General features: G+C 48.0%; 1 protein-coding gene across 1 annotated transcript in view; it reads left to right on the plus strand.

Moving 5' to 3' along the window:
- Positions 1–21,001, plus strand: part of LOC122927371 — a 37,864-nt gene that overhangs the window by 15,226 nt on the left and 1,637 nt on the right. Inside the window, exons 5-6 of the mRNA XM_044279161.1 lie at positions 14,055–14,310; positions 19,368–19,546. Coding sequence (XP_044135096.1) covers positions 14,055–14,310; positions 19,368–19,543 — 432 coding nt within the window. The 3' untranslated portion in view covers positions 19,544–19,546. The remainder of the gene's footprint in view (positions 1–14,054; positions 14,311–19,367; positions 19,547–21,001) is intronic.

Here is a 21,001-nt window from a genome sequence, read left to right on the forward strand (position 1 = left end):
ACAAATAATGGTTCTGATATGTATGATGGGGGAAAAAAAAAGTCCTGCCATACATACATAACGGAACAAAACGTAACTGTTACTTGTGCTGTAGGGATTCGCTCTGGTAGGCAGGGTAAGCGGACGCAATACAGAGGCAAAACCACAGTTGAAAAGCAAAAGTCAGTGTTTATTCACACAGAAAGGCAGAAAAGAAACACAATACATGGCAGGGCCCTGGTGTTCATTTACACCGCAAGAATCCTGGTATTAATTCACACAGCAAAAGTCTACAGAACTTAAAAACACGTCACCTGGCAGTCCACAGCAGGCCTTAGGGCGCCTGGCCACCAGCCTTGCAGTATGGCAGAACTCCTCAGCTCCACTCTTAGGCTCCTTTCACACTTGCGTTCAGGTGTCCGCTCGTGAGCTCCGTTTGAAGGGGCTCACAAGCGGCCCTGAACGCAGCCGTCTGGCCCTAATGCATTCTCAGTGGAGGCGGATCCACTGAGAATGCATCCGTCTGCCAGCGCTCAGCCTCCGCTCCGCTCAGTGAGCGGACACCTGAACGCTGCTTGCAGTGTTCGGGTGTCCGCCTGGCCGTGCGGAGGTGAGCGGATGCGTCCAGACTTATAATGGAAGTCAATGGGGACGGATCCGCTTGAAGATGACACCATATGGCTCAATCTTCAAGCGGATCCGTCCCCCATTGACTTTCAATGTAAAGTCTGAACGGTTCCGCTCAGGCTACTTTCACACTTAGAAAATGTTCTAAGTTATAATGCAGACGGATCCATTCTGAACGGATGCAAACGTCTGCATTATAGGAGCGGATCCGTCTGATGAAACATCAGACGGACCCGCTCCGAACGCTAGTGTGAAAGTAGCCTTACCTGGAGGTTCATTCCACCTCAAGCTGAGCTGCTGGCTGGGATTTTAAACCCCAGCCCAAAACCTGGCCTGGACGTGGGGGACAGCCACCCATCCTGCTCTTTGGCTGCTCCCAATAAGAACCGGCCCGGATCGGCTTTACAGCCACACTAAGATAAAACAGTGTCAGCGAGCACTAGCTGCGTCTGACACACAAAATGACCTGTTCTTATCTCACCGAGGCCAGGAACCTCGGTGACACGTACCTTCCGTGAATGACGGACCCTTGCACCTTCCTACAGTGCCCATAGAAATATATTAGGACAGAGCAAAACGGAATGCCTCTAAACGGCTCCATTTTGCATTCCGTCCTTAAAGTCTGTTATATTGCGTTATAACTCTGCTATAACAGAACATTATAACGGAATTACGAACGCATATGCGCTCCCGCCCTAAGATGTATTTTTCTCTTAAGAAATAGTCTGTGCAAGCCATGACACCCCAGACAGCATTATGTGGCCAGCAACATGGTGTGCAATAGGGGTGTACAACATGGTGTGCAATAGGGGTGTACAACATGGTGGGCAATAGGGGTGTACAACATGGTGGGCAATAGGGGTGTACAACATGGTGGGCAATAGGGGTGTACAACATGGTGGGCAATAGGGGTGTACAACATGGTGGGCAATAGGGGTGTACAACATGGTGTGCAATAGGGGTGTACCACATGGTGGGCAATAGGGGTGTACAACATGGTGGGCAATAGGGGTGTACAACATGGTGGGCAATAGGGGTGTACAACATGGTGGGCAATAGGGGTGTACAACATGGTGGGCAATAGGGGTGTACAACATGGTGGGCAATAGGGGTGTACAACATGGTGGGCAATAGGGGTGTACAACATGGTGGGCAATAGGGGTGTACAACATGGTGGGCAATAGGGGTGTACAACATGGTGGGAAATAGGGGTGTACAACGTGGTGGGCAATAGGGGTGTACAACATGGTGGGCAATAGGGGTGTACAACATGGTGGGCAATAGGGGTATACAACATGGTGTGCAATGAGGTCGTACAAAAAAAAAAAATTAGGGCCCATTCACATGACTTTTTTGGCGCTGCTTTTCATGCATTTGCAGCGCCAATAAATTCCTCTAAAAAGCCTCCCATTAAAAGAACTTGCTTTTTTCACTCTGAAAAAAAATTGAGTAGAAAAAAGAAGCAGCAACCTCTATCTTGGCACAGAATCCACGCTAATTCTCCCATTGAAATCAATGGGAAGTGGAAAAAAATGCTCCAAAAAACGCACAGAAAATCAGTGTGGATTCCAGCGTGTTTTCTAAATCCCTCATGTGAACGTACTCCAAGACTAAAATGTTCTCCTCTGGTTAAATGCTAAATATTGCATAAGATTGTACAGTAACAACCGTAACCTCTGGATAGGTCATCAGTATCTGATTGGTGTGGGGTCCGTCACCTGGGACCCCCACCGATCAGCTGTTTGAGAATGCACTGGCGCTTGCACTAGTGCGCGGCATTCTCTCAGCTCACCGAGCACAGCGCCGTACATTGTATAGAGGATGTGCTTGATATCACAGCTCAGCACCAGGGATGAGCGAACTCGAACTGTATAGTTCGGGTTCGTACCGAATTTTGGGGTGTCCGTGACACGGACCCGAACCCGGACATTTTCGTAAAAGTCCGGGTTCGGGTTCGGTGTTCGTCGCTTTCTTGGCGCTTTTGTGATGCTTTCTTGGCGCTTTTTGAAAGGCTGCAAAGCAGCCAATCAACAAGCGTCATACTACTTGCCCCAAGAGGCCATCACAGCCATGCCTACTATTGGCATGGCTGTGATTGGCCAGAGCACCATGTGACCCAGCCTCTATTTAAGCTGGAGTCACATAGCGCCGCCCGTCACTCTGCTCTGATTAGCGTAGGGAGAGGTTGCGGCTGCGACAGTAGGGCGAGATTAGGCAGTGATTAACTCCTCCAAAGGACTTGATTAATCGATCGATCTGCAGCTGTGCATCATTGAGCTGCTGAAATTCAATTGCTCACTGTTTTTAGGCTGCCCAGACCGTTTGTCAGTCACTTTTTTCTGGGGTGATCGGCGGCCATTTTGTGTCTTGTGGTGCGCCAGCACAAGCTGCCACCAAGTGCATTTAACCCTCAATGGTGTGGTTGTTTTTTGGCTAAAGCCTACATCAGGGTGAAGCTGTCACACCAAGTGCATTTAACCAGCAATAGTCTGTTCATTTTTTGGCCATATACTACATCAGGGGCAAGCTGCGCCCGTCACCAAGTGCATTTAACCCTCAGTAGTGCGGTTGGTCAAGCTGTCACACCAAGTGCATTTAACCAGCAATAGTCTGTTCATTTTTTGGCCATATACTACATCAGGGGCAAGCTGCGCCCGTCACCAAGTGCATTTAACCCTCAATGGTGTGGTTGTTTTTTGGCTAAAGCCTACATCAGGGTGAAGCTGTCACACCAAGTGTATTTAACCAGCAATAGTCTATTAATTTTTTGGCCATATACTACATCAGGGGCAAGCTGCACCCGTCACCAAGTGCATTTAACCCTCAGTAGTGTGGTTGGTCAAGCTGTCACACCAAGTGCATTTAACCAGCAATAGTCTGTTAATTTTTTGGCCATATACTACATCAGGGGCAAGCTGCGCCCGTCACCAAGTGCATTTAACCCTCAGTAGTGTGGTTGGTCAAGCTGTCACACCAAGTGCATTTAACCAGCAATAGTGTGGTTATTTTTTGGCCATATCCCAGTCTAATTCTGTCACTAAACCCATACCTTTCACCCAGCGCCTAAATACTAGGCCTCAAATTTATATCCCGCTAAATCTGTCGTTACCGCTGTACTGTTGTGGCTGTGCAAGTTATTTAGTGTCTGTCAAAGCACATTTTTTGTTCTGGGTTGAAATACAATTCCCAATTTAGCAATTTCATAATTTAGTGGTTTCTGCTGTATCAGAGCTATTTGAAATCTATCCCTAAAAGAGTATATAATATTCAAGGTGCACATAGGGTCATTCAGAATAACTTCACACACACGCTACTGTGCATTTCCAAGTCTAATTCTGTTAGTAAATCTATACCGGTCACCCAGCGCCTAAATACTAGGCCTCAAATTTATATTCAGCTGAATTTGAATACAATACATTGGGCCAAATAATATTTTTGTTGTTGTGGTGAACGATAACAATGAGGAAAACATCTAGTAAGGGACGCGGACGTGGACATGGTCGTGGTGGTGTTAGTGGACCCTCTGGTGCTGGGAGAGGACGTGGCCGTTCTGCCACATCCACACGTCCTAGTGTACCAACTACCTCAGGTCCCAGTACCCGCCAGAATTTACAGCGATATATGGTGGGGTCCAATGCCGTTCTAAGGATGGTAAGGCCTGAGCAGGTACAGGCATTAGTCAATTAGGTGGCCGACAGTGGATCCAGCACGTTCACATTATCTCCCACCCAGTCTTCTGCAGACAGCGCACAGATGGCGCCTGAAAACCAACCCCATCAGTCTGTCACATCACCCCCATGCATACCAGGGAAACTGTCTGAGCCTCAAGTTATGCAGCAGTCTCTTATGCTGTTTGAAGACTCTGCTGGCAGGGTTTCCCAAGGGCATCCACCTAGCCCTTCCCCAGCGGTGGAAGACATAGACTGCACTGACGCACAACCACTTATGTTTCCTGATGATGAGGACATGGGAATACCACCTCAGCATGTCTCTGATGATGACGAAACACAGGTGCCAACTGCTGCGTCTTTCTGCAGTGTGCAGACTGAACAGGAGGTCAGGGATCAAGACTGGGTGGAAGACGATGCAGGGGACGATGAGGTCCTAGACCCCACATGGAATGAAGGTCGTGCCACTGACTTTCACAGTTCGGAGGAAGAGGCAGTGGTGAGACCAAGCCAACAGCGTAGCAAAAGAGGGAGCAGTGGGCAAAAGCAGAACACCCGCCGCCAAGAGACTCCGCCTGCTACTGACCGCCGCCATCTGGGACCGAGCACCCCAAAGGCAGCTTCAAGGAGTTCCATGGCATGGCACTTCTTCAAACAATGTGCTGACGACAAGACCCGAGTGGTTTGCACGCTGTGCCATCAGAGCCTGAAGCAAGGCATTAACGTTCTGAACCTGAGCACAACCTGCATGACCAGGCATCTGCATGCAAAGCATGAACTGCAGTGGAGTAAACACCTTAAAACCAAGGAAGTCACTCAGGCTCCCCCTGCTACCTCTTCTGCTGCTGCCGCCTCGGTCTCTTCTGCTGCTGCCGCCTCGGCCTCTTCCTCCGCCTCTGGAGGAACATTGGCACCTGCCGCCCAGCAAACAGGGGATGTACCACCAACACCACCACCACCTCCGTCACCAAGCGTCTCAACCATGTCACACGGCAGCGTTCAGCTCTCCATCTCACAAACATTTGAGAGAAAGCGTAAATTCCCACCTAGCCACCCTCGATCCCTGGCCCTGAATGCCAGCATTTCTAAACTACTGGCCTATGAAATGCTGTCATTTAGGCTGGTGGACACAGACAGCTTCAAACAGCTCATGTCGCTTGCTGTCCCACAGTATGTTGTTCCCAGCCGCCACTACTTCTCCAAGAGAGCCAGTATCCGATAAAATCAAGTGTGCACTGCGCAACGCCATCTGTAGCAAGGTCCACCTAACCACAGATACGTGGACCAGTAAGCACGGCCAGGGACGCTATATCTCCCTAACTGCACACTGGGTAAATGTAGTGGCAGCTGGGCCCCAGGCGGAGAGTTGTTTGGCGCACGTCCTTCCGCCGCCAAGGATCGCAGGGCAACATTCTTTGCCTCCTGTTGCCACCTCCTCCTTCTCGGCTTCCTCCTCCTCTTCTTCCACCTGCTCATCCAGTCAGCCACACACCTTCACCACCAACTTCAGCACAGCCCAGGGTAAACGTCAGCAGGCCATTCTAAAACTCATATGTTTGGGGGACAGGCCCCACACCGCACAGGAGTTGTGGCGGGGTATAGAACAACAGACCGACGAGTGGTTGCTGCCGGTGAGCCTCAAGCCCGGCCTGGTGGTGTGCGATAATGGGCGAAATCTCGTTGCAGCTCTGGGACTAGCCGGTTTGACGCACATCCCTTGCCTGGCGCATGTGCTGAATTTGGTGGTGCAGAAGTTCATTCACAACTACCCCGACATGTCAGAGCTGCTGCATAAAGTGCGGGCCGGCTGTTCGCGCTTCCGGCGTTCACATCCTGCCGCTGCTCGCCTGTCTGCGCTACAGCATAACTTCAGCCTTCACGCTCACCGCCTCATATGCGACGTGCCCACCAGGTGGAACTCCACCTTACACATGCTGGACAGACTGTGCGAGCAGCAGCAGGCCATAGTGGAGTTTCAGCTGCAGCACGCACGGGTCAGTCGCACTGCGGAACAGCACCACTTCACCACCAATGACTGGGCCTCCATGCGAGACCTGTGTGCCCTGTTGCGCTGTTTCGAGTACTCCACCAACATGGCCAGTGGTGATGACGCCGTTATCAGCGTTACAATACCACTTCTATGTCTCCTTGAGAAAACACTTAGGGCGATGATGGAAGAGGAGGTGGCCCAGGAGGAGGAGGAGGAGGAAGAGGGGTCATTTTTAGCACTTTCAGGCCAGTCTCTTCGAAGTGACTCAGAGGGAGGTTTTTTGCAACAGCAGAGGCCAGGTACAAATGTGGCCAGCCAGGGCCCACTACTGGAGGACGAGGATGAGGAGGAGGTGGAGGAGGATGAGGATGAAGCATGGTCACAGCGAGGTGGCACCCAACGCAGCTCGGGCCCATCACTGGTGCGTGGCTGGGGGGAAAGGCAGGACGATGACGATACGCCTCCCACAGAGGACAGCTTGTCCTTACCCCTGGGCAGCCTGGCACACATGAGCGACTACATGCTGCAGTGCCTGCGCAACGACAGCAGAGTTGCCCACATTTTAACGTGTGCGGACTACTGGGTTGCCACCCTGCTGGATCCACGCTACAAAGACAATGTGCCCACCTTACTTCCTGCACTGGAGCGTGATAGGAAGATGCGCGAGTACAAGCGCACGTTGGTAGATGCGCTACTTAGAGCATTCCCAAATGTCACAGGGGAACAAGTGGAAGCCCAAGGCCAAGGCAGAGGAGGAGCAAAAGGTCGCCAAGGCAGCTGTGTGATGGCCAGCTCCTCTGAGGGCAGGGTTAGCATGGCAGAGATGTGGAAAAGTTTTGTCAACACGCCACAGCTAACTGCACCACCACCTGATACGCAACGTATTAGCAGGAGGCAACATTTCACTAACATGGTGGAACAGTACGTGTGCACACCCCTCCACGTACTGACTGATGGTTTGGCCCCATTCAACTTTTGGGTCTCTAAATTGTCCACGTGGCCAGAGCTAGCCTTTTATGCCTTGGAGGTGCTGGCCTGCCCGCCGGCCAGCGTTTTGTCTGAACGTGTATTCAGCACGGCAGGGGGCGTCATTACAGACAAACGTAGCCGCCTGTCTACAGCCAATGTGGACAAGCTGACGTTCATAAAAATGAACCAGGCATGGATCCCACAGGACCTGTCCGTCCCTTGTCCAGATTAGACAGGGCACTTCCTCATTCAATCCTATTTTTATTTTCATTTTACCATTATATTGCGAGGCTACCCAAAGTTGAATGAACCTCTCCTCTGTCTGGGTGCCGGGGCCTAAATATATGCCAATGGACTGTTGCATTGGTGGCTGACGTGAAGCCTGATTCTCTGCTATGATATGAAGACTGATTCTCTGCTGACATGAAGCCAGATCCTCTGTTACGGGACCTCTCTCCTCTGCCTGGGTGCTGGGCCTAAATATCTGACAATGGACTGTTGCAGTGGTGGCTGACGTGAAGCCTGATTTTCTGCTATGACATGCAGGCTAATTCTCTGCTGACATGAAGCCAGATCATCTGTTACAGGACCTCTCTCCTCTGCCTGGGTGCTGGGCCTAAATATCTGACAATGGACTGTTGCATTGGTGGCTGACGTGAAGCCTGATTCTCTGCTATGATATGAAGACTGATTCTCTGCTGACATGAAGCCAGATTGTCTGTTCCGGGACCTCTCTCCTCTGCCTGGGTGCTGGGCCTAAATATCTGACAATGGACTGTTGCAGTGGTGGCTGACGTGAAGCCTGATTCTCTGCTAGGACATGCAGACTGATTCTCTGCCGACATGAAGCCAGATTGTCTGTTACGGGACATCTCTCCTCTGCCTGGGTGTTTGGCCTAAATTTATGAAAATGGACTGTTGCATTGGTGGCTGACGTGAAGCCTGATTCTCTGCTATGATATGAAGACTGATTCTCTGCTGACATGAAGCCAGATTGTCTGTTATGGGACCTCTCTCCTCTGCCTGGGTGCTGGGCCTAAATATCTGACAATGGACTGTTGCATTGGTGGCTGACGTGAAGCCTGATTCTCTGCTATGATATGAAGACTGATTCTCTGCTGACATGAAGCCAGATTGTCTGTTATGGGACCTCTCTCCTCTGCCTGGGTGCTGGGCCTAAATATCTGACAATGGACTGTTGCATTGGTGGCTGACGTGAAGCCTGATTCTCTGCTATGATATGAAGACTGATTCTCTGCTGACATGAAGCCAGATTGTCTGTTACGGGACCTCTCTCCTCTGCCTGGGTGCTGAGCCTAAATATCTGACAATGGACTGTTGCAGTGGTGGCTGACGTGAAGCCTGATTTTCTGCTATGACATGCAGACTAATTCTCTGCTGACATGAAGCCAGATCCTCTGTTACGGGACCTCTCTCCTCTGCCTGGGTGCTGGGCCTAAATTTATGAAAATGGACTGTTGCATTGGTGGCTGACGTGAAGCCTGATTCTCTGCTATGATATGAAGACTGATTCTCTGCTGACATGAAGCCAGATCCTCTGTTACGGGACCTCTCTCCTCTGCCTGGGTGCTGGGCCTAAATATCTGACAATGGACTGTTGCAGTGGTGGCTGACGTGAAGCCTGATTCTCTGCTATGATATCAAGACTGATTCTCTGCTGACATGAAGCCAGATTGTCTGTTATGGGACCTCTCTCCTCTGCCTGGGTGCTGGGCCTAAATATCTGACAATGGACTGTTGCATTGGTGGCTGACGTGAAGCCTGATTCTCTGCTATGACATGCAGACTGATTCTCTGCCGAAATGAAGACAGATCCTCTGTTACGGGACCTCTCTCCTCTGCCTGTGTGCTGGGCCTAAATATATGCCAATGGACTGTTCCAATGTTGGGTGACGTGAAGCCTGATTCTCTGCTATGACATGCAGACTAATTCTCTGCTGACATGAAGCCAGATTGTCTGTTACGGGACCTCTCTCCTCTGCCTGGGTGCTGGGCCTAAATTTATGAAAATGGACTGTTGCAGTGGTGGCTGACGTGAAGCCTGATTCTCTGCTATGATATGAAGACTGAATTTTCTGCTGACATGAAGCCAGATTGTCTGTTACGGGACCTCTCTCCTCTGCCTGGGTGCTGGGCCTAAATTTATGAAAATGGACTGATGCAGTGGTGGGTGACGTGAAGTCTGATTCTCTGCTATGACATGCAGACTGATTCTCTGCTGACATGAAGCCAGAGTCTCTGTTACGGGACCTCTCTCCTCTGCCTGGGTGCTGGGCCTAAATATCTGACAATGGACTGTTGCAGTGGTGGCTGACGTGAAGCCTGATTCTCTGCTAGGACATGCAGACTGATTCTCTGCTGATATGAAGCCAGATCCTCTGTTACGGGACCTCTCTCCTCTGCCTGGGTGCTGGGCCTAAATTTATGAAAATGGACTGTTACAGTGGTGGGTGACGTGAAGCCTGATTCTCTGCTAGGACATGCAGACTGATTCTCTGCCGACATGAAGCCAGATTGTCTGTTACGGGACCTCTCTCCTCTGCCTGGGTGCTTGGCCTAAATTTATGAAAATGGACTGTTGCAGTGGTGGCTGACGTGAAGCCTGATTCTCTGCTATGACATGCAGACTGATTCTCTGCTGACACGAAGACAGATTCTCTGTTACGGGACCTCTCTCCTCTGCTTGGGTGCCGGGGCCTAAATATCTGAGAATGGACTGTTCCAGTGGTGGGTGACGTGAAGCCAGATTCTCTGCTATGGGACCTCTCTCCAATTGATTTTGGTTAATTTTTATTTATTTGATTTTAATTTTATTTCATTTCCCTATCCACATTTGTTTGCAGGGGATTTACCTACACGTTGCTGCCTTTTGCAGCCCTCTAGCCCTTTCCTGGGCTGTTTTACAGCCTTTTTAGTGCCGAAAAGTTCGGGTCCCCATTGACTTCAATGGGGTTCGGGTTCGGGACGAAGTTCGGATCGGGTTCGGATCCCGTACCCGAACATTTCCGGGAAGTTCGGCCGAACTTCTCGAACCCGAACATCCAGGTGTCCGCTCAACTCTACTGATGAGGACAGATTCTCCTCCTCTTTGTCATCTATTTGGCAAAAGATTCAAGATAATCTAAAGAGCATGAGTGAGAGATATAAGCGTGTGGCAGATAAGAGACGTGTGCCTGGTCTGGACCTGAATGTTGGTGATCTGGTGTGGTTGTCTACTAAGAATATCAAATTGAAGGTTCCTTCCTGGAAGTTGGGTCCTAAGTTTATTGGGCTTTACAAAATCTTGTCTGTCATCAATCCTGTTGCCTACCGTCTTGATCTTCCTCAGACTTGGAAGATCCATAATGTTTTTCATAAGTCCTTATTAAAATCTTATGTCCAACTCATTGTACCCTCGTCTTTGCCTCCTCCTCCGATTATGGTTGATTGTAATCTTGAATTTCCCAGTCTTCTACAAGATAAGTGTTGTGCATTCATTTGTGTTTTTCTGTTTGCTGGATCCCAGGTGACCCTGACTCCCTCCGTATATAGTGTAGGGAGCCGGTGGTCGTATCCCCTCACTATTGTAGGGTGTTCAGGTGATATACAGTCGAGGTACGAGGATATGCGATCATCTACCATTGGGATTTTCGCATAGGCTGAGCAGTAAGGGAGAGAGCCAGGTCTTATGCAGGGGTCTCCCTTTTTGTTCCTTAGTTGTGGATCCAGTGAGTCGTATATTCATTTTGTGTTGTCTTGTTTCCTGTACACATTCCGTGACATTAGGTTTTTTCACAGTCACAACTAGATGTTCTATCCAGGGGCCTTTCATTTTCCCCGTCTTGTCAGGCGGATATTTACCGCACCATTATTGATTTAAATAGATTTGCACAGGGTTTGACTGTGAAAAAACATTTTGAGGACTGCCAGGATTCCACCCCAGCCCTCTCCCAACGAGTCTACATTGCCTGTGTGTGATGCTGGTGTAGATGGTTTCGTTGAGTTATGTCATTCACCTGTGTCCTCTTTTTCTTTTCAAGAATTGTCCAATTTATCTTTTTTACAGCAATCCCGTACTATTCCTGACTTTGATCCGGGCAGTGATTTTGCACACAAGTTCACTACTCATAATCCTGGGTTTTATACCATTCATTCACGCACTCCTGCCCTGGACCATTATCAGGAATTAGTTATACGGGATCTATTTGCTCTACAAGGGGATATTCAATCACCTAGGGCAACTGCTTTCAACAACCTGTCATATACAGAGCGACAAGCCTTGTCCGAACTCGAGTCAATGCCCGACATTTCTATTAAATCGGCTGATAAGGGGGAGCGGTGGTCATCCTGGATAAAGCTATCTATAAATCACAAAATGTATTAATGTTAGAAGATAACTCTATTTATGAGGAGCTTCCAGGTGATCCCACTCCCCTCTTTCAGCAACAAATACAATGCCTCTTGGAGAAGGGTTTGGAAAGTGGTTATTTGAATCAACGTCAAAGGGATTTTATTTTTGTCCAATTTCCAGTGATCCCCATTTTCCACTCCCTTCCCAAGATACACAAGGGAGGTTTTCCTCCTTCCATGCGTCCTATTGTGTCGGGCATTGGCTCGTTTTTGTAACACCTCTCAGCCGGGGTTGAATCTCTGCTTCAGCCACTGGTACAGGAAATACCAGGTTTCCTGCAAGATACAAGGAGTGTTTTACAGGCTTTCTATAGCCTGAAGTGGGAGTCACGTTTTGCATGGATCACTGCAGACGTGACTTCCCTCTACACCGTTATTCCACATGATTTGGCCATTAAGGCACTAAGTTAGTTTCTTGCTGTGTACTCAGATTTTTCTATTCCTTTCCAGGGCTACGTGTGCGATGTGTTTTTTTTTCTATTATAACACAATTTTTTTATGTTCAAAGTTTTTTCCTGCAATTATCGGGAGTTTCCATGGGAGCTAAATTCTCCCCTTCCCTGGCCAACGTGTATATCGCCTGGTGGGAACAGGCATTTTTATTCTACCCGACCAATCCCTAGGCATCCTCGCTGGAGTGGTATGGCCGTTACATCGACGACCTGCTGTTTATATGGTCGGGCGATGTGGCGGCCATACCACTCTTCGAGGAGTTTTTAAATTGCAACATGTGCAATTTGACATTTACCGTGCATTTTCATGCTACCTGTATTTCCTTTTTGGATTTGTCTCTGGAGGGCGATGCGTGCACCAATTCAATTAATACCCGCACCTTTCGTAAAAAAAAAAAACTGCGGGCAACCCAATTCTCCATGCAGGTCTTGCCATCCTCCTCATGTTGCTAAAAATATTCCTAAGGGTGAGTTTATTCGCATTAGACGAAACTGCACTCAGGATGCAACATGCCGCATGGAGATGCGCTCTGCGGCCTTTCGCCTTTCCATGAGACAATATTCCCAGCACGGTTTAGCACACGCCCAGAAGGAGGCCCTGTCCAGACCCAGACAATCACTACTATTTACTCACCATAAGCGCACACGTCGCTCTGATAACTTAAATCAGTCACGGCATTCCCGTTTGCCTGTTTTTGTCACTGCCTATAGTACACAATACTCGCAGATCTGTAACATAGTAAGAAAGCACTTACCTGTATTGTCAACAGATGACCAATGGCGCAGTGTCTTGAAAGGTGGCATCTTGTGCTCAGCCCGTAGAGCGCCCACACTGGGCAACAGACTCTGCCCCTCTCTCTATTCTGAGGGGGCACGAGCCTCTCCAGTGTGGCTGCGGTTTCTTGGCAGCTATAAATGTGGGCATAAAATCTGTACGTGTTGCTCTCATATGCGACCTGGCAAGGAAGTTTTTTCCTATGCCATGAATCAAAGTTTTTCCATCAAACAATACATCAACTGCAACACCACTCATGTGGTGTATTGTATCTCATGTACTCTCTGTTCCCTCCAGTACATTGGTTGCACCACTAATGGCCTTAAGGTTAGACTGTGCAGGCACATCTCTGACATTCCTGACAACCATCTATTGAAAATGTTATGCCCAGCCCAATTTTTTCTATGTAATTACTGTATACGGCATATGGAAAAACGTAAAACGGAAAGGAAACGGAAACACAACGGAACTCAAAAACGGAACAAAGGATCCGTGAAAAATGGACCGCAAAAAACTATAAAAGTCATAAGTTTGTGTGAACTAGGCCTTAAAGTCTGGTTGGGAAGCTAGTTAGGCCGGTTAAAGCAAGAGAACACATAGGGGTGGGGGCACCATGCTTCTCTCGTGGGCAAAGTAATCTGTGTTTATAAGGGGCTGCCCGCCTTGGTATTGGAGGGCGGTACACCCGTACTAGTAACTGCCCCTGTGTAAGGTCGGGTTGTGCTCGAGTCAAGCACTGCAATGGAGCAGAGGCCATAGGTGAATGGAGAGCGTCCATTGGGTGAAGAGATGGGTCTCCCCGCAGATAGAGAGCAGCTGAGAAACTGGTAGGAGTGATAGTACTAAAAGCTGTGTGTGACCCCAGGGCTAGATGTACATCAGGTGGAGAGATCACCAGACACCGAGTCTGGGTGGAAAGCCCCATGGCGCCATACCTTCCTTTGGCACCATTTCCATCTGTGAGTAGGACCGTCAACCTGTGCCCAAGTTATCACTGACAGACTGTTTTACCGCCATGTGCCCGTTCTACTGTGCTGCCGATTTTCAGTAAGGTTGTGAACCCACAATGATACCCCCCCATCGCCCACCCGTAATCCTTACCACTTCTTACACTAGAGACAAGATTATTAATACACAGATTTTTTCCTTGTCCATTGAGCTAACCATTTCTCATTCTCATTCAGCCATTAGGACAGAAGAGTCTTGATTTCGATAAGCCTGAGACCAAAGAGTTTTTCTTCTACCTCATTAATGTCAACAGCAAAGAGTATTCAATCGAGTCAGCGAAGCAACCGGGCTGTTTCATTACCACCTATCCTGATGAGAACGTCCATGTCACGGTAGAGCCTGCCTCGAACACTCTCTGCAAAGAGTTAAAATTTGATGTAAATACGTTACGTGGTAACATTAAGTGCAGACCGAACAGAGTGAGAAAATACAGTAAGTTACTGACATCTGATTCTTTGCATTCAATTATTCTGTATTGGTGTGTGCTAGATTTAAAGGGCAACTTCATTCACTTTGCAAGTCCTCCAGCATGCATGTTTTTCAGTTTTCTTTTTTTTTTGCGTTGCATTTTTAGATCGCGTTTTTATGTTTTGTTTTGTTTTTCAAGTCAGTCATTTTCTTACAGGAAAGTATGTTCCCCCCTCTATTGATCAGTATGGAAAAAGCCACGGTTAAAAAAAACAAAAACAAAGAAACACAACACACATTGACATATGCTTTTTTTCAAGCAGTACCAAAAACAATGGATGTCTATAGCACAAAAATGTCAGAAATTGAAGCAAAAAATGTCATAACTCAAGCAGACTGCCTTTTTAAAAAAATGCCACTGGCGCAATAAAAACGCAAGTGAAGAAAACACAACAAAAAAAAAGTTTAATAAAGCATAAAAAAATTCCCATAGACTTACAGCCCCGATCTGGAGGTTCTGAACGTTTTATGGCATTTTTGGGGTAAAAAACTTGCAAATTTTAGCTTATTCCAACACCTTCACCACTTTTCCAAAAGGTGGGCAGGAGTGCAGTGACCGACTGAATTAAAGGGGTTGTCCAGGCTTTTGATATTGATGACCTATCCTCACGATAGGTCATCAATATCAGATCGGCAGGGGTCAGACACCCGGCACCCCCGCTGATCAGCTGTTTGAGGAGACGGCGCGCACGGTGTGCACGTGCCGTCACTCTTCCTACTCTCTGCTGTATGTGTATGGGAAGAGAGAAGGGAGTGAGAGGAAGAGTGAATGGAGATGGCACGTGCGCACTGCCGGGTGCGTTGCGGGAAAATGCACGATTTTTCCGCGCGAGTGCAAAACATTGTCATGCGTTGCACTCGCGTGAGAAAAATCGCGCATGTTTGGTAACCAAACCCGAACTTCTTCACAGAAGTTCGGTCTTGGGATTGATGTTCTGAAGATTGTATTATTTTCCCTTATAACATGGTTATAAGGGAAAATAATAGCATTCTGAATACAGAATGCTAAGTAAAACAGCGCTAGAGGGGTTAACAACAAAAAAAATAATAATAATTAACTCACCTTAGTCCACTTGATTGCGAAGCCGGCATCTCCTTGTGTCTCCTCTGCGCTGAACAGGACCTGGGATGAGCTGCTGCATTAAATACCGGTTAAGGACCTTTGATGACGTCACTCCGGTCATCACATGGTACGTCACATGATCTTTTACCATGGTGATTCACGTGACGTCATCAAAGGTCCTTAACCGGTATTTAATGCAGCAACTCAACCCAGGTCCTGTTCAGCGCAGAGGAGACACAAGGAGATGCCGGCTTCGTGATCAAGTGGACTAAGGTGAGTTAAATTTTTTATTTTTATTTTTTTAACCCCTCCAGCGCTATTGTACTATGCATTCTGTATTCAGAATGCTATTATTTTCCCTTATAACCATGTTATAAGGGAAAATAATAATTATCGGGTCTCCATCCCGATCGTCTCCTAGCAACCGTGCGTGAAAATCGCACCGCATCCGTACTTGCTTGCAGATGCTATGCGATTTTTACGCTTCCCATTCACTTCTATGGGGCCTGCGTTGTGTGAAAATCGGACAATATAGAGCATGCTGCGATTTTCACTCAACGCACAAGTGATGCGTGAAAATCACCGCTCATGTGCACAGCCCCATAGAAATGAATGGGTCAGGATTCAGTGTGGGTGCAATACGTTCACTGCACGCATCGCACCCCCATAGAAAACTCGCCCGTGTGAAAGGGGCCTAAGGCTACATGCACACGAACGTGCTGTCCGCATATTTTGCAGCCCCATTGAAGTTAATGGGTCTGCATCCCAGCCGCCAAAATGGCGGCTCAGATGCGGACCAAAATAACGGCTGTGTGCATGAGGCCTAATACTGTAGTTGATCATGCAAAGGAGTTAATGGGCAAAGGTCTGCAGCACAGGCACGGAGCCCTTATGTTCGTGTGAATGAGCCCTTAGGGTGTCTGCAAATGATGCACGTATTTTCACCGCACATAATCTGCAGCATAATACAGTACCAACAAAGTGGAAAAAACAGAACAAAAACTAAATAAATAGTGCAGCTTTGGGCATTTTGGTAGGGATTTCATGCGTATTTTCTGCACACAAATCTGCACCATGTGCAGCCACCCTTAGCGCTTATTAACACAGTCAGTGTTTGGTCAGTGATTTTGAGCCCAAATCAGGTGCGGTTCTAAACACAGAATGTCACGGTTCTATAGGGACAGTGCAGCCCTAGGCTCCACCCACTCCACTATCCCCACCTACTTTCACAGTCCGTCCTAACCCACGGTGCGCAGCTGGACAGCAGTCCCAAGCTTAAGTACGTGCAGGGGTCTACAGGGAGGGAACAAGGTGGGAGAAAACAAAAGACTAAGACAGAAACGTAAGCTACCAGGCCGGGTAGTAACCAGACAAGCAAATAACCAACCATAAGCAAAACCAGAATAAAATGGAAGCCGAGGTGAAGTACCAGGAGGTCACGTCAGTACAAAGGAATAACACAGGATCAAGGCCAAATACAAGCCGAGGTCAGGAGCCAGGAGATCACGTCATGACAAAAGGATTACGCAGGATCAAGAGTCAAATACAAGCCAAGGTCGAGTTCACTAAATCACACATGCAGGAAACCGCTCGTGGGGTAGTAAGACCAATCACAGGCAACTTGTGGCCAGACTGAATGATCACGTGACCCTGCGTCAGCCCCAGCCAAAAACCTGAGTGCACTCGTCCCTGCCCCTGCTCGTTGCCTAGGGGATGGAGGCCGCCGGCCGCGCTGAGGGAGCGTATGCCACGGGGTCCTCCCCACCCCCTTGTTGCCAGGGAGAGGAGGACGCCGGCCACGTCCAATGCTGGCTCCTCCTCCCTCTTTATCAGCGGGACGCCGGCGGTGCTGCAAGGAGGGAGAACATGTTACACAGAACAGGTGCAGATCTTTCCCTTATGTCTGTGGAGGCTCCAATCTAATCTTTGGCAGTAGCCCCAGAAAGTCTAGGGTGTGCCCTGTTAAAAATATAATAACATTTGCAAATCCAGGTGCACTCTGCGGTCTTACTAAACCCTCATACGGATGTTACAATTGAGAGATTAGCCAACATATCCTACTGTGGAGGACATGTCTGAGCCTGAGCACCGCGCCAAGGTTTCTCAAGTAGCTCGGGTCCTAACACTCACCTACCTGAGCCGTATGGGCAATACCAGGAGCCAGTGGGCAAATTACAGGAGCATAAGGTCCTTGTGGTCCGCTGCGGGCATCCTCCATTGTATGCGTTTTTGCTGGGGATCGCAATTAGCAACGGGCCACAAGTGCAGGATTTGCTCCCCTGTACTCACATGCACACCTGCATATGGGTTTGAGCACTTCCTGCTTGTTTAACACCACGCCACTTTTTCTGTGCCCTGTTAAGGCCTTGCCCACACTTCTGTTTTTCACGGACGCATGCTGTCTGCTTTTATTTTTTTAAGGACAGCATACTGATCGATTTACTTTAATATGTTTTCCACATTTCCGTGATTTGCTGCGGTATGCAAAAAATCCACGGATGCATGCACTACTTACATCAGTGCCCCGGACTGCACACGTCCATTGAAGTCTATGGGTCCTTGAAAATCATCCGGTCCGTATACGGAACCATTCATTTCAATGTGTCCGCAAAAAAAGGAATGTACTCCATATGCATTCCATCCATATGCATTCCGTTTCCGTATTTCCGTTTTTCCGTTCAAAGATAGAACTTGTCCTATTATTGCCAATTGCCAATTCAAGTCAATGGGGCTGTAAATAAAATGGAACGGATACGGAATGCATCCGTATGTCTTCAGTATCCGTTGTGTTTTTGCGGAACCATCTATTGAAAATGTTATGCCCAGCCCAATTTTTCTATGTAATTACTGTATACTGTATATGCCATGCTTCCATTTCCGATCTGCAAAAAACGGAAACCAAACGGAACAGAAGAGGAACCAATACTGAAACAAAAAACTGAAAAAACAGATCCGTTTAAAACGGACCGCAAAACACTGTAAAAGCCATACGGTCGTGCGCAGGAGGCCTAAGTAGGTTTCTCTTACCATTGATAATGGGATTTGTAAGTATCCCACTTTTACGAGTTCCACGCAGGGTCCAACGACAACCAAGAAACCTTTCCTATTATGTACAGAAGGGAGCCGTGGCCAGTGCAGCATTTTGTTCTGGAAGACCACCAACATCCATTGAAATCAATTGATGCCTATTGATATCAGTGGGCCGCACCAATTAAAGGGGGTTACCCACCATATGACATTCCATTAATATCTGATAGGTGAGGATCCTGCCACGTCTGGAACTCCCCATAGGAGTCCCAAGACCCCTGCTCTGCCAGGATTAGAAAAACACGGCTGCTTTGACCACGCCAGTCCACAGGTTGTATTTGGTATTGCAGTACCAGATGTAACCTATGTACCGGTGTGGCGCTCATTCTGCAACCCTTTGTCTCTTATACACTTGAATGGAGAGAGCTACGGACTTGTACGGTCACCTCCCCCACTCCCCCATCTCAAGCCTGAACGTGATGATGCCCTCACTTGGGGGTGACCACTGTGACCACTGTTCCTCCACATGAGTCAGGTGCTGCATCTAGGCAAAGATTGAATAAAGAAGCTCTCTCCATTCAAGTTCCATGGACTCTATCTATAGTAGGTATGCTCATCCTGACAAATCCTATAAAACGCTGACTGGTCCAGAATATTGGGGACATTGGGCCTTGATATGTCAGGTTATCTGTGATGGTGGGTGTAGACCTTATGATGGATGGAAGACCCCAGTGTAAATGTACGATTTATTCCTGGTGATCACCATCACACACTTGATGATCTTCAGAGACTTTCCATTCCCTGCCTTTTCCACTAGTCAGAAATGTCCTACTGTTTTCTGTTCCTGGGAGAGCTGGATTATTTTATCCTGCAGTAAGTGGTGCTCCTGCCAATATGACATTGTCACCATAGACCTTTCTTTCTTTCTTAGGAGATGATGCCTTTTACTGGTACAATGACAGGCCCTTCCAGGACAAATTCCAGTCCATTCTAGCCCGAGGTGACTATATCATGGACGCAACTTCCCTGGCGCTGGACAGATCATACAGATGGCCCAGACAGGACAATCTCTACCAGAGCTACCAACTGGGCTGGAGATGCATGTAAAAGGTCAGTCCAACATTGGAGCACAATAGATGTTTATGCTGGAAATTGACCTGACGGTGACCACAATATTTTAACTGCATTTTCATAGTGGATTTTGAGAAGGGATTTTATTGACACCCCTCCTTGAATAAACCAGTTGTTTAATTGCATAATCAGCTAAATTGTTAGCCATCTAGCATGCTATGCATGATACAAAAAAAAATGGCATGATACAAAAAAATTTGCCTCTATCAAAACGGACTTGAAAAATCCCTTCTAAGGCCTCGTACACACCATATTGTGTATGAGGCTCCATATTACAGAGCTGTAGGTACTCTGTGTGCTGCTATATGGTGCTTCAAAGCAGAATACCGACATAATACTGGAATCATTCATTTTACTTGGATGAAATACATGACACAAACAACCTTATATGAAATCGGAGGAATATGGAAGCACAATATGGGTCTCGTATTGAAGGGGTCGTGCACTAATTTCCAGACCTCTCAGACTGGCAGGACCCGCGTTGGTGATCATAGTTACCTGATCCCCGGAGCTGGATTCCAGCTTCTTCACTTCTCGGTCTACACTATATTGACTCGGGTCCCTCCATGTAAACTTCCAATTTGACGCTGCTGCAGCCAATCACTGGCCACAGCGGTGATCTGTTCCCTACGTGTCACATGACCATTTGAAATGACGCAAGGGGAGCATCAGCATCAAAAGGAAGTTTACATGGAGGAACCAGAGACAAGCAGCAGATTCCAGGGAGCAAACGAGCCAGGACCTAAGGCCGGGGATCAAGCAAGTATGATCACCAATGCTGCCACCGCCAGTCTGAGAGGTCTGAAAATTAGAGTACAACCCCTTAAAGGGACACTGTCTCCTGGATTTCACTTACTGAGCTAGAAATGCAAATGAGCTCTTAACAAGCTCTGCCTCTAATGCCACCAGATGTAAGGCAGCTATCCTATAGGTCAATATTCAGCTCTTAAAATAAGCCTTGAGACATGACTTGGATATTAAATAAGCCAGCATCTCATCTGCAGACAGCTATTTCGGGGTGATTGCCCCTCATCAGTGCAGAGCAGAGAGTACTGGCTTAACTGGGTAGAAGGCCTGTGTCCGAGCAAGGGGGGAAATTAACTCTCCTTAGTGAGAGAGCACCTTAATCAGTGTGAGGAGACTTACAGGCCATACGTGCTCCTCTGGAATTCTGGGAGGGAAGGGATGCAAATGAGCTCTTAACAAGCTCTGCCTCTAATGCCCCCAGATGTAAGGCAGCTATCCTATAAGTCAGTGTTCAGCTCTTAAAATAAGCCTTGAGACATGACTTGGATATTGGATATTAAATAAGCCAGCATGTATGGCCTATAAGTCTCCTCACACTGATTAAGGTGCTCTCTCCATAAGGAGAGTTAGTTCCCCCCCTTGCTCGGACACAGGCTTCTCACCCAGTTAAGCCAGTACTCTCTGCTC

Source organism: Bufo gargarizans, chromosome 2, assembly GCF_014858855.1.
Source record: "Bufo gargarizans isolate SCDJY-AF-19 chromosome 2, ASM1485885v1, whole genome shotgun sequence".
NCBI classification, from domain to species: domain Eukaryota; kingdom Metazoa; phylum Chordata; class Amphibia; order Anura; family Bufonidae; genus Bufo; species Bufo gargarizans.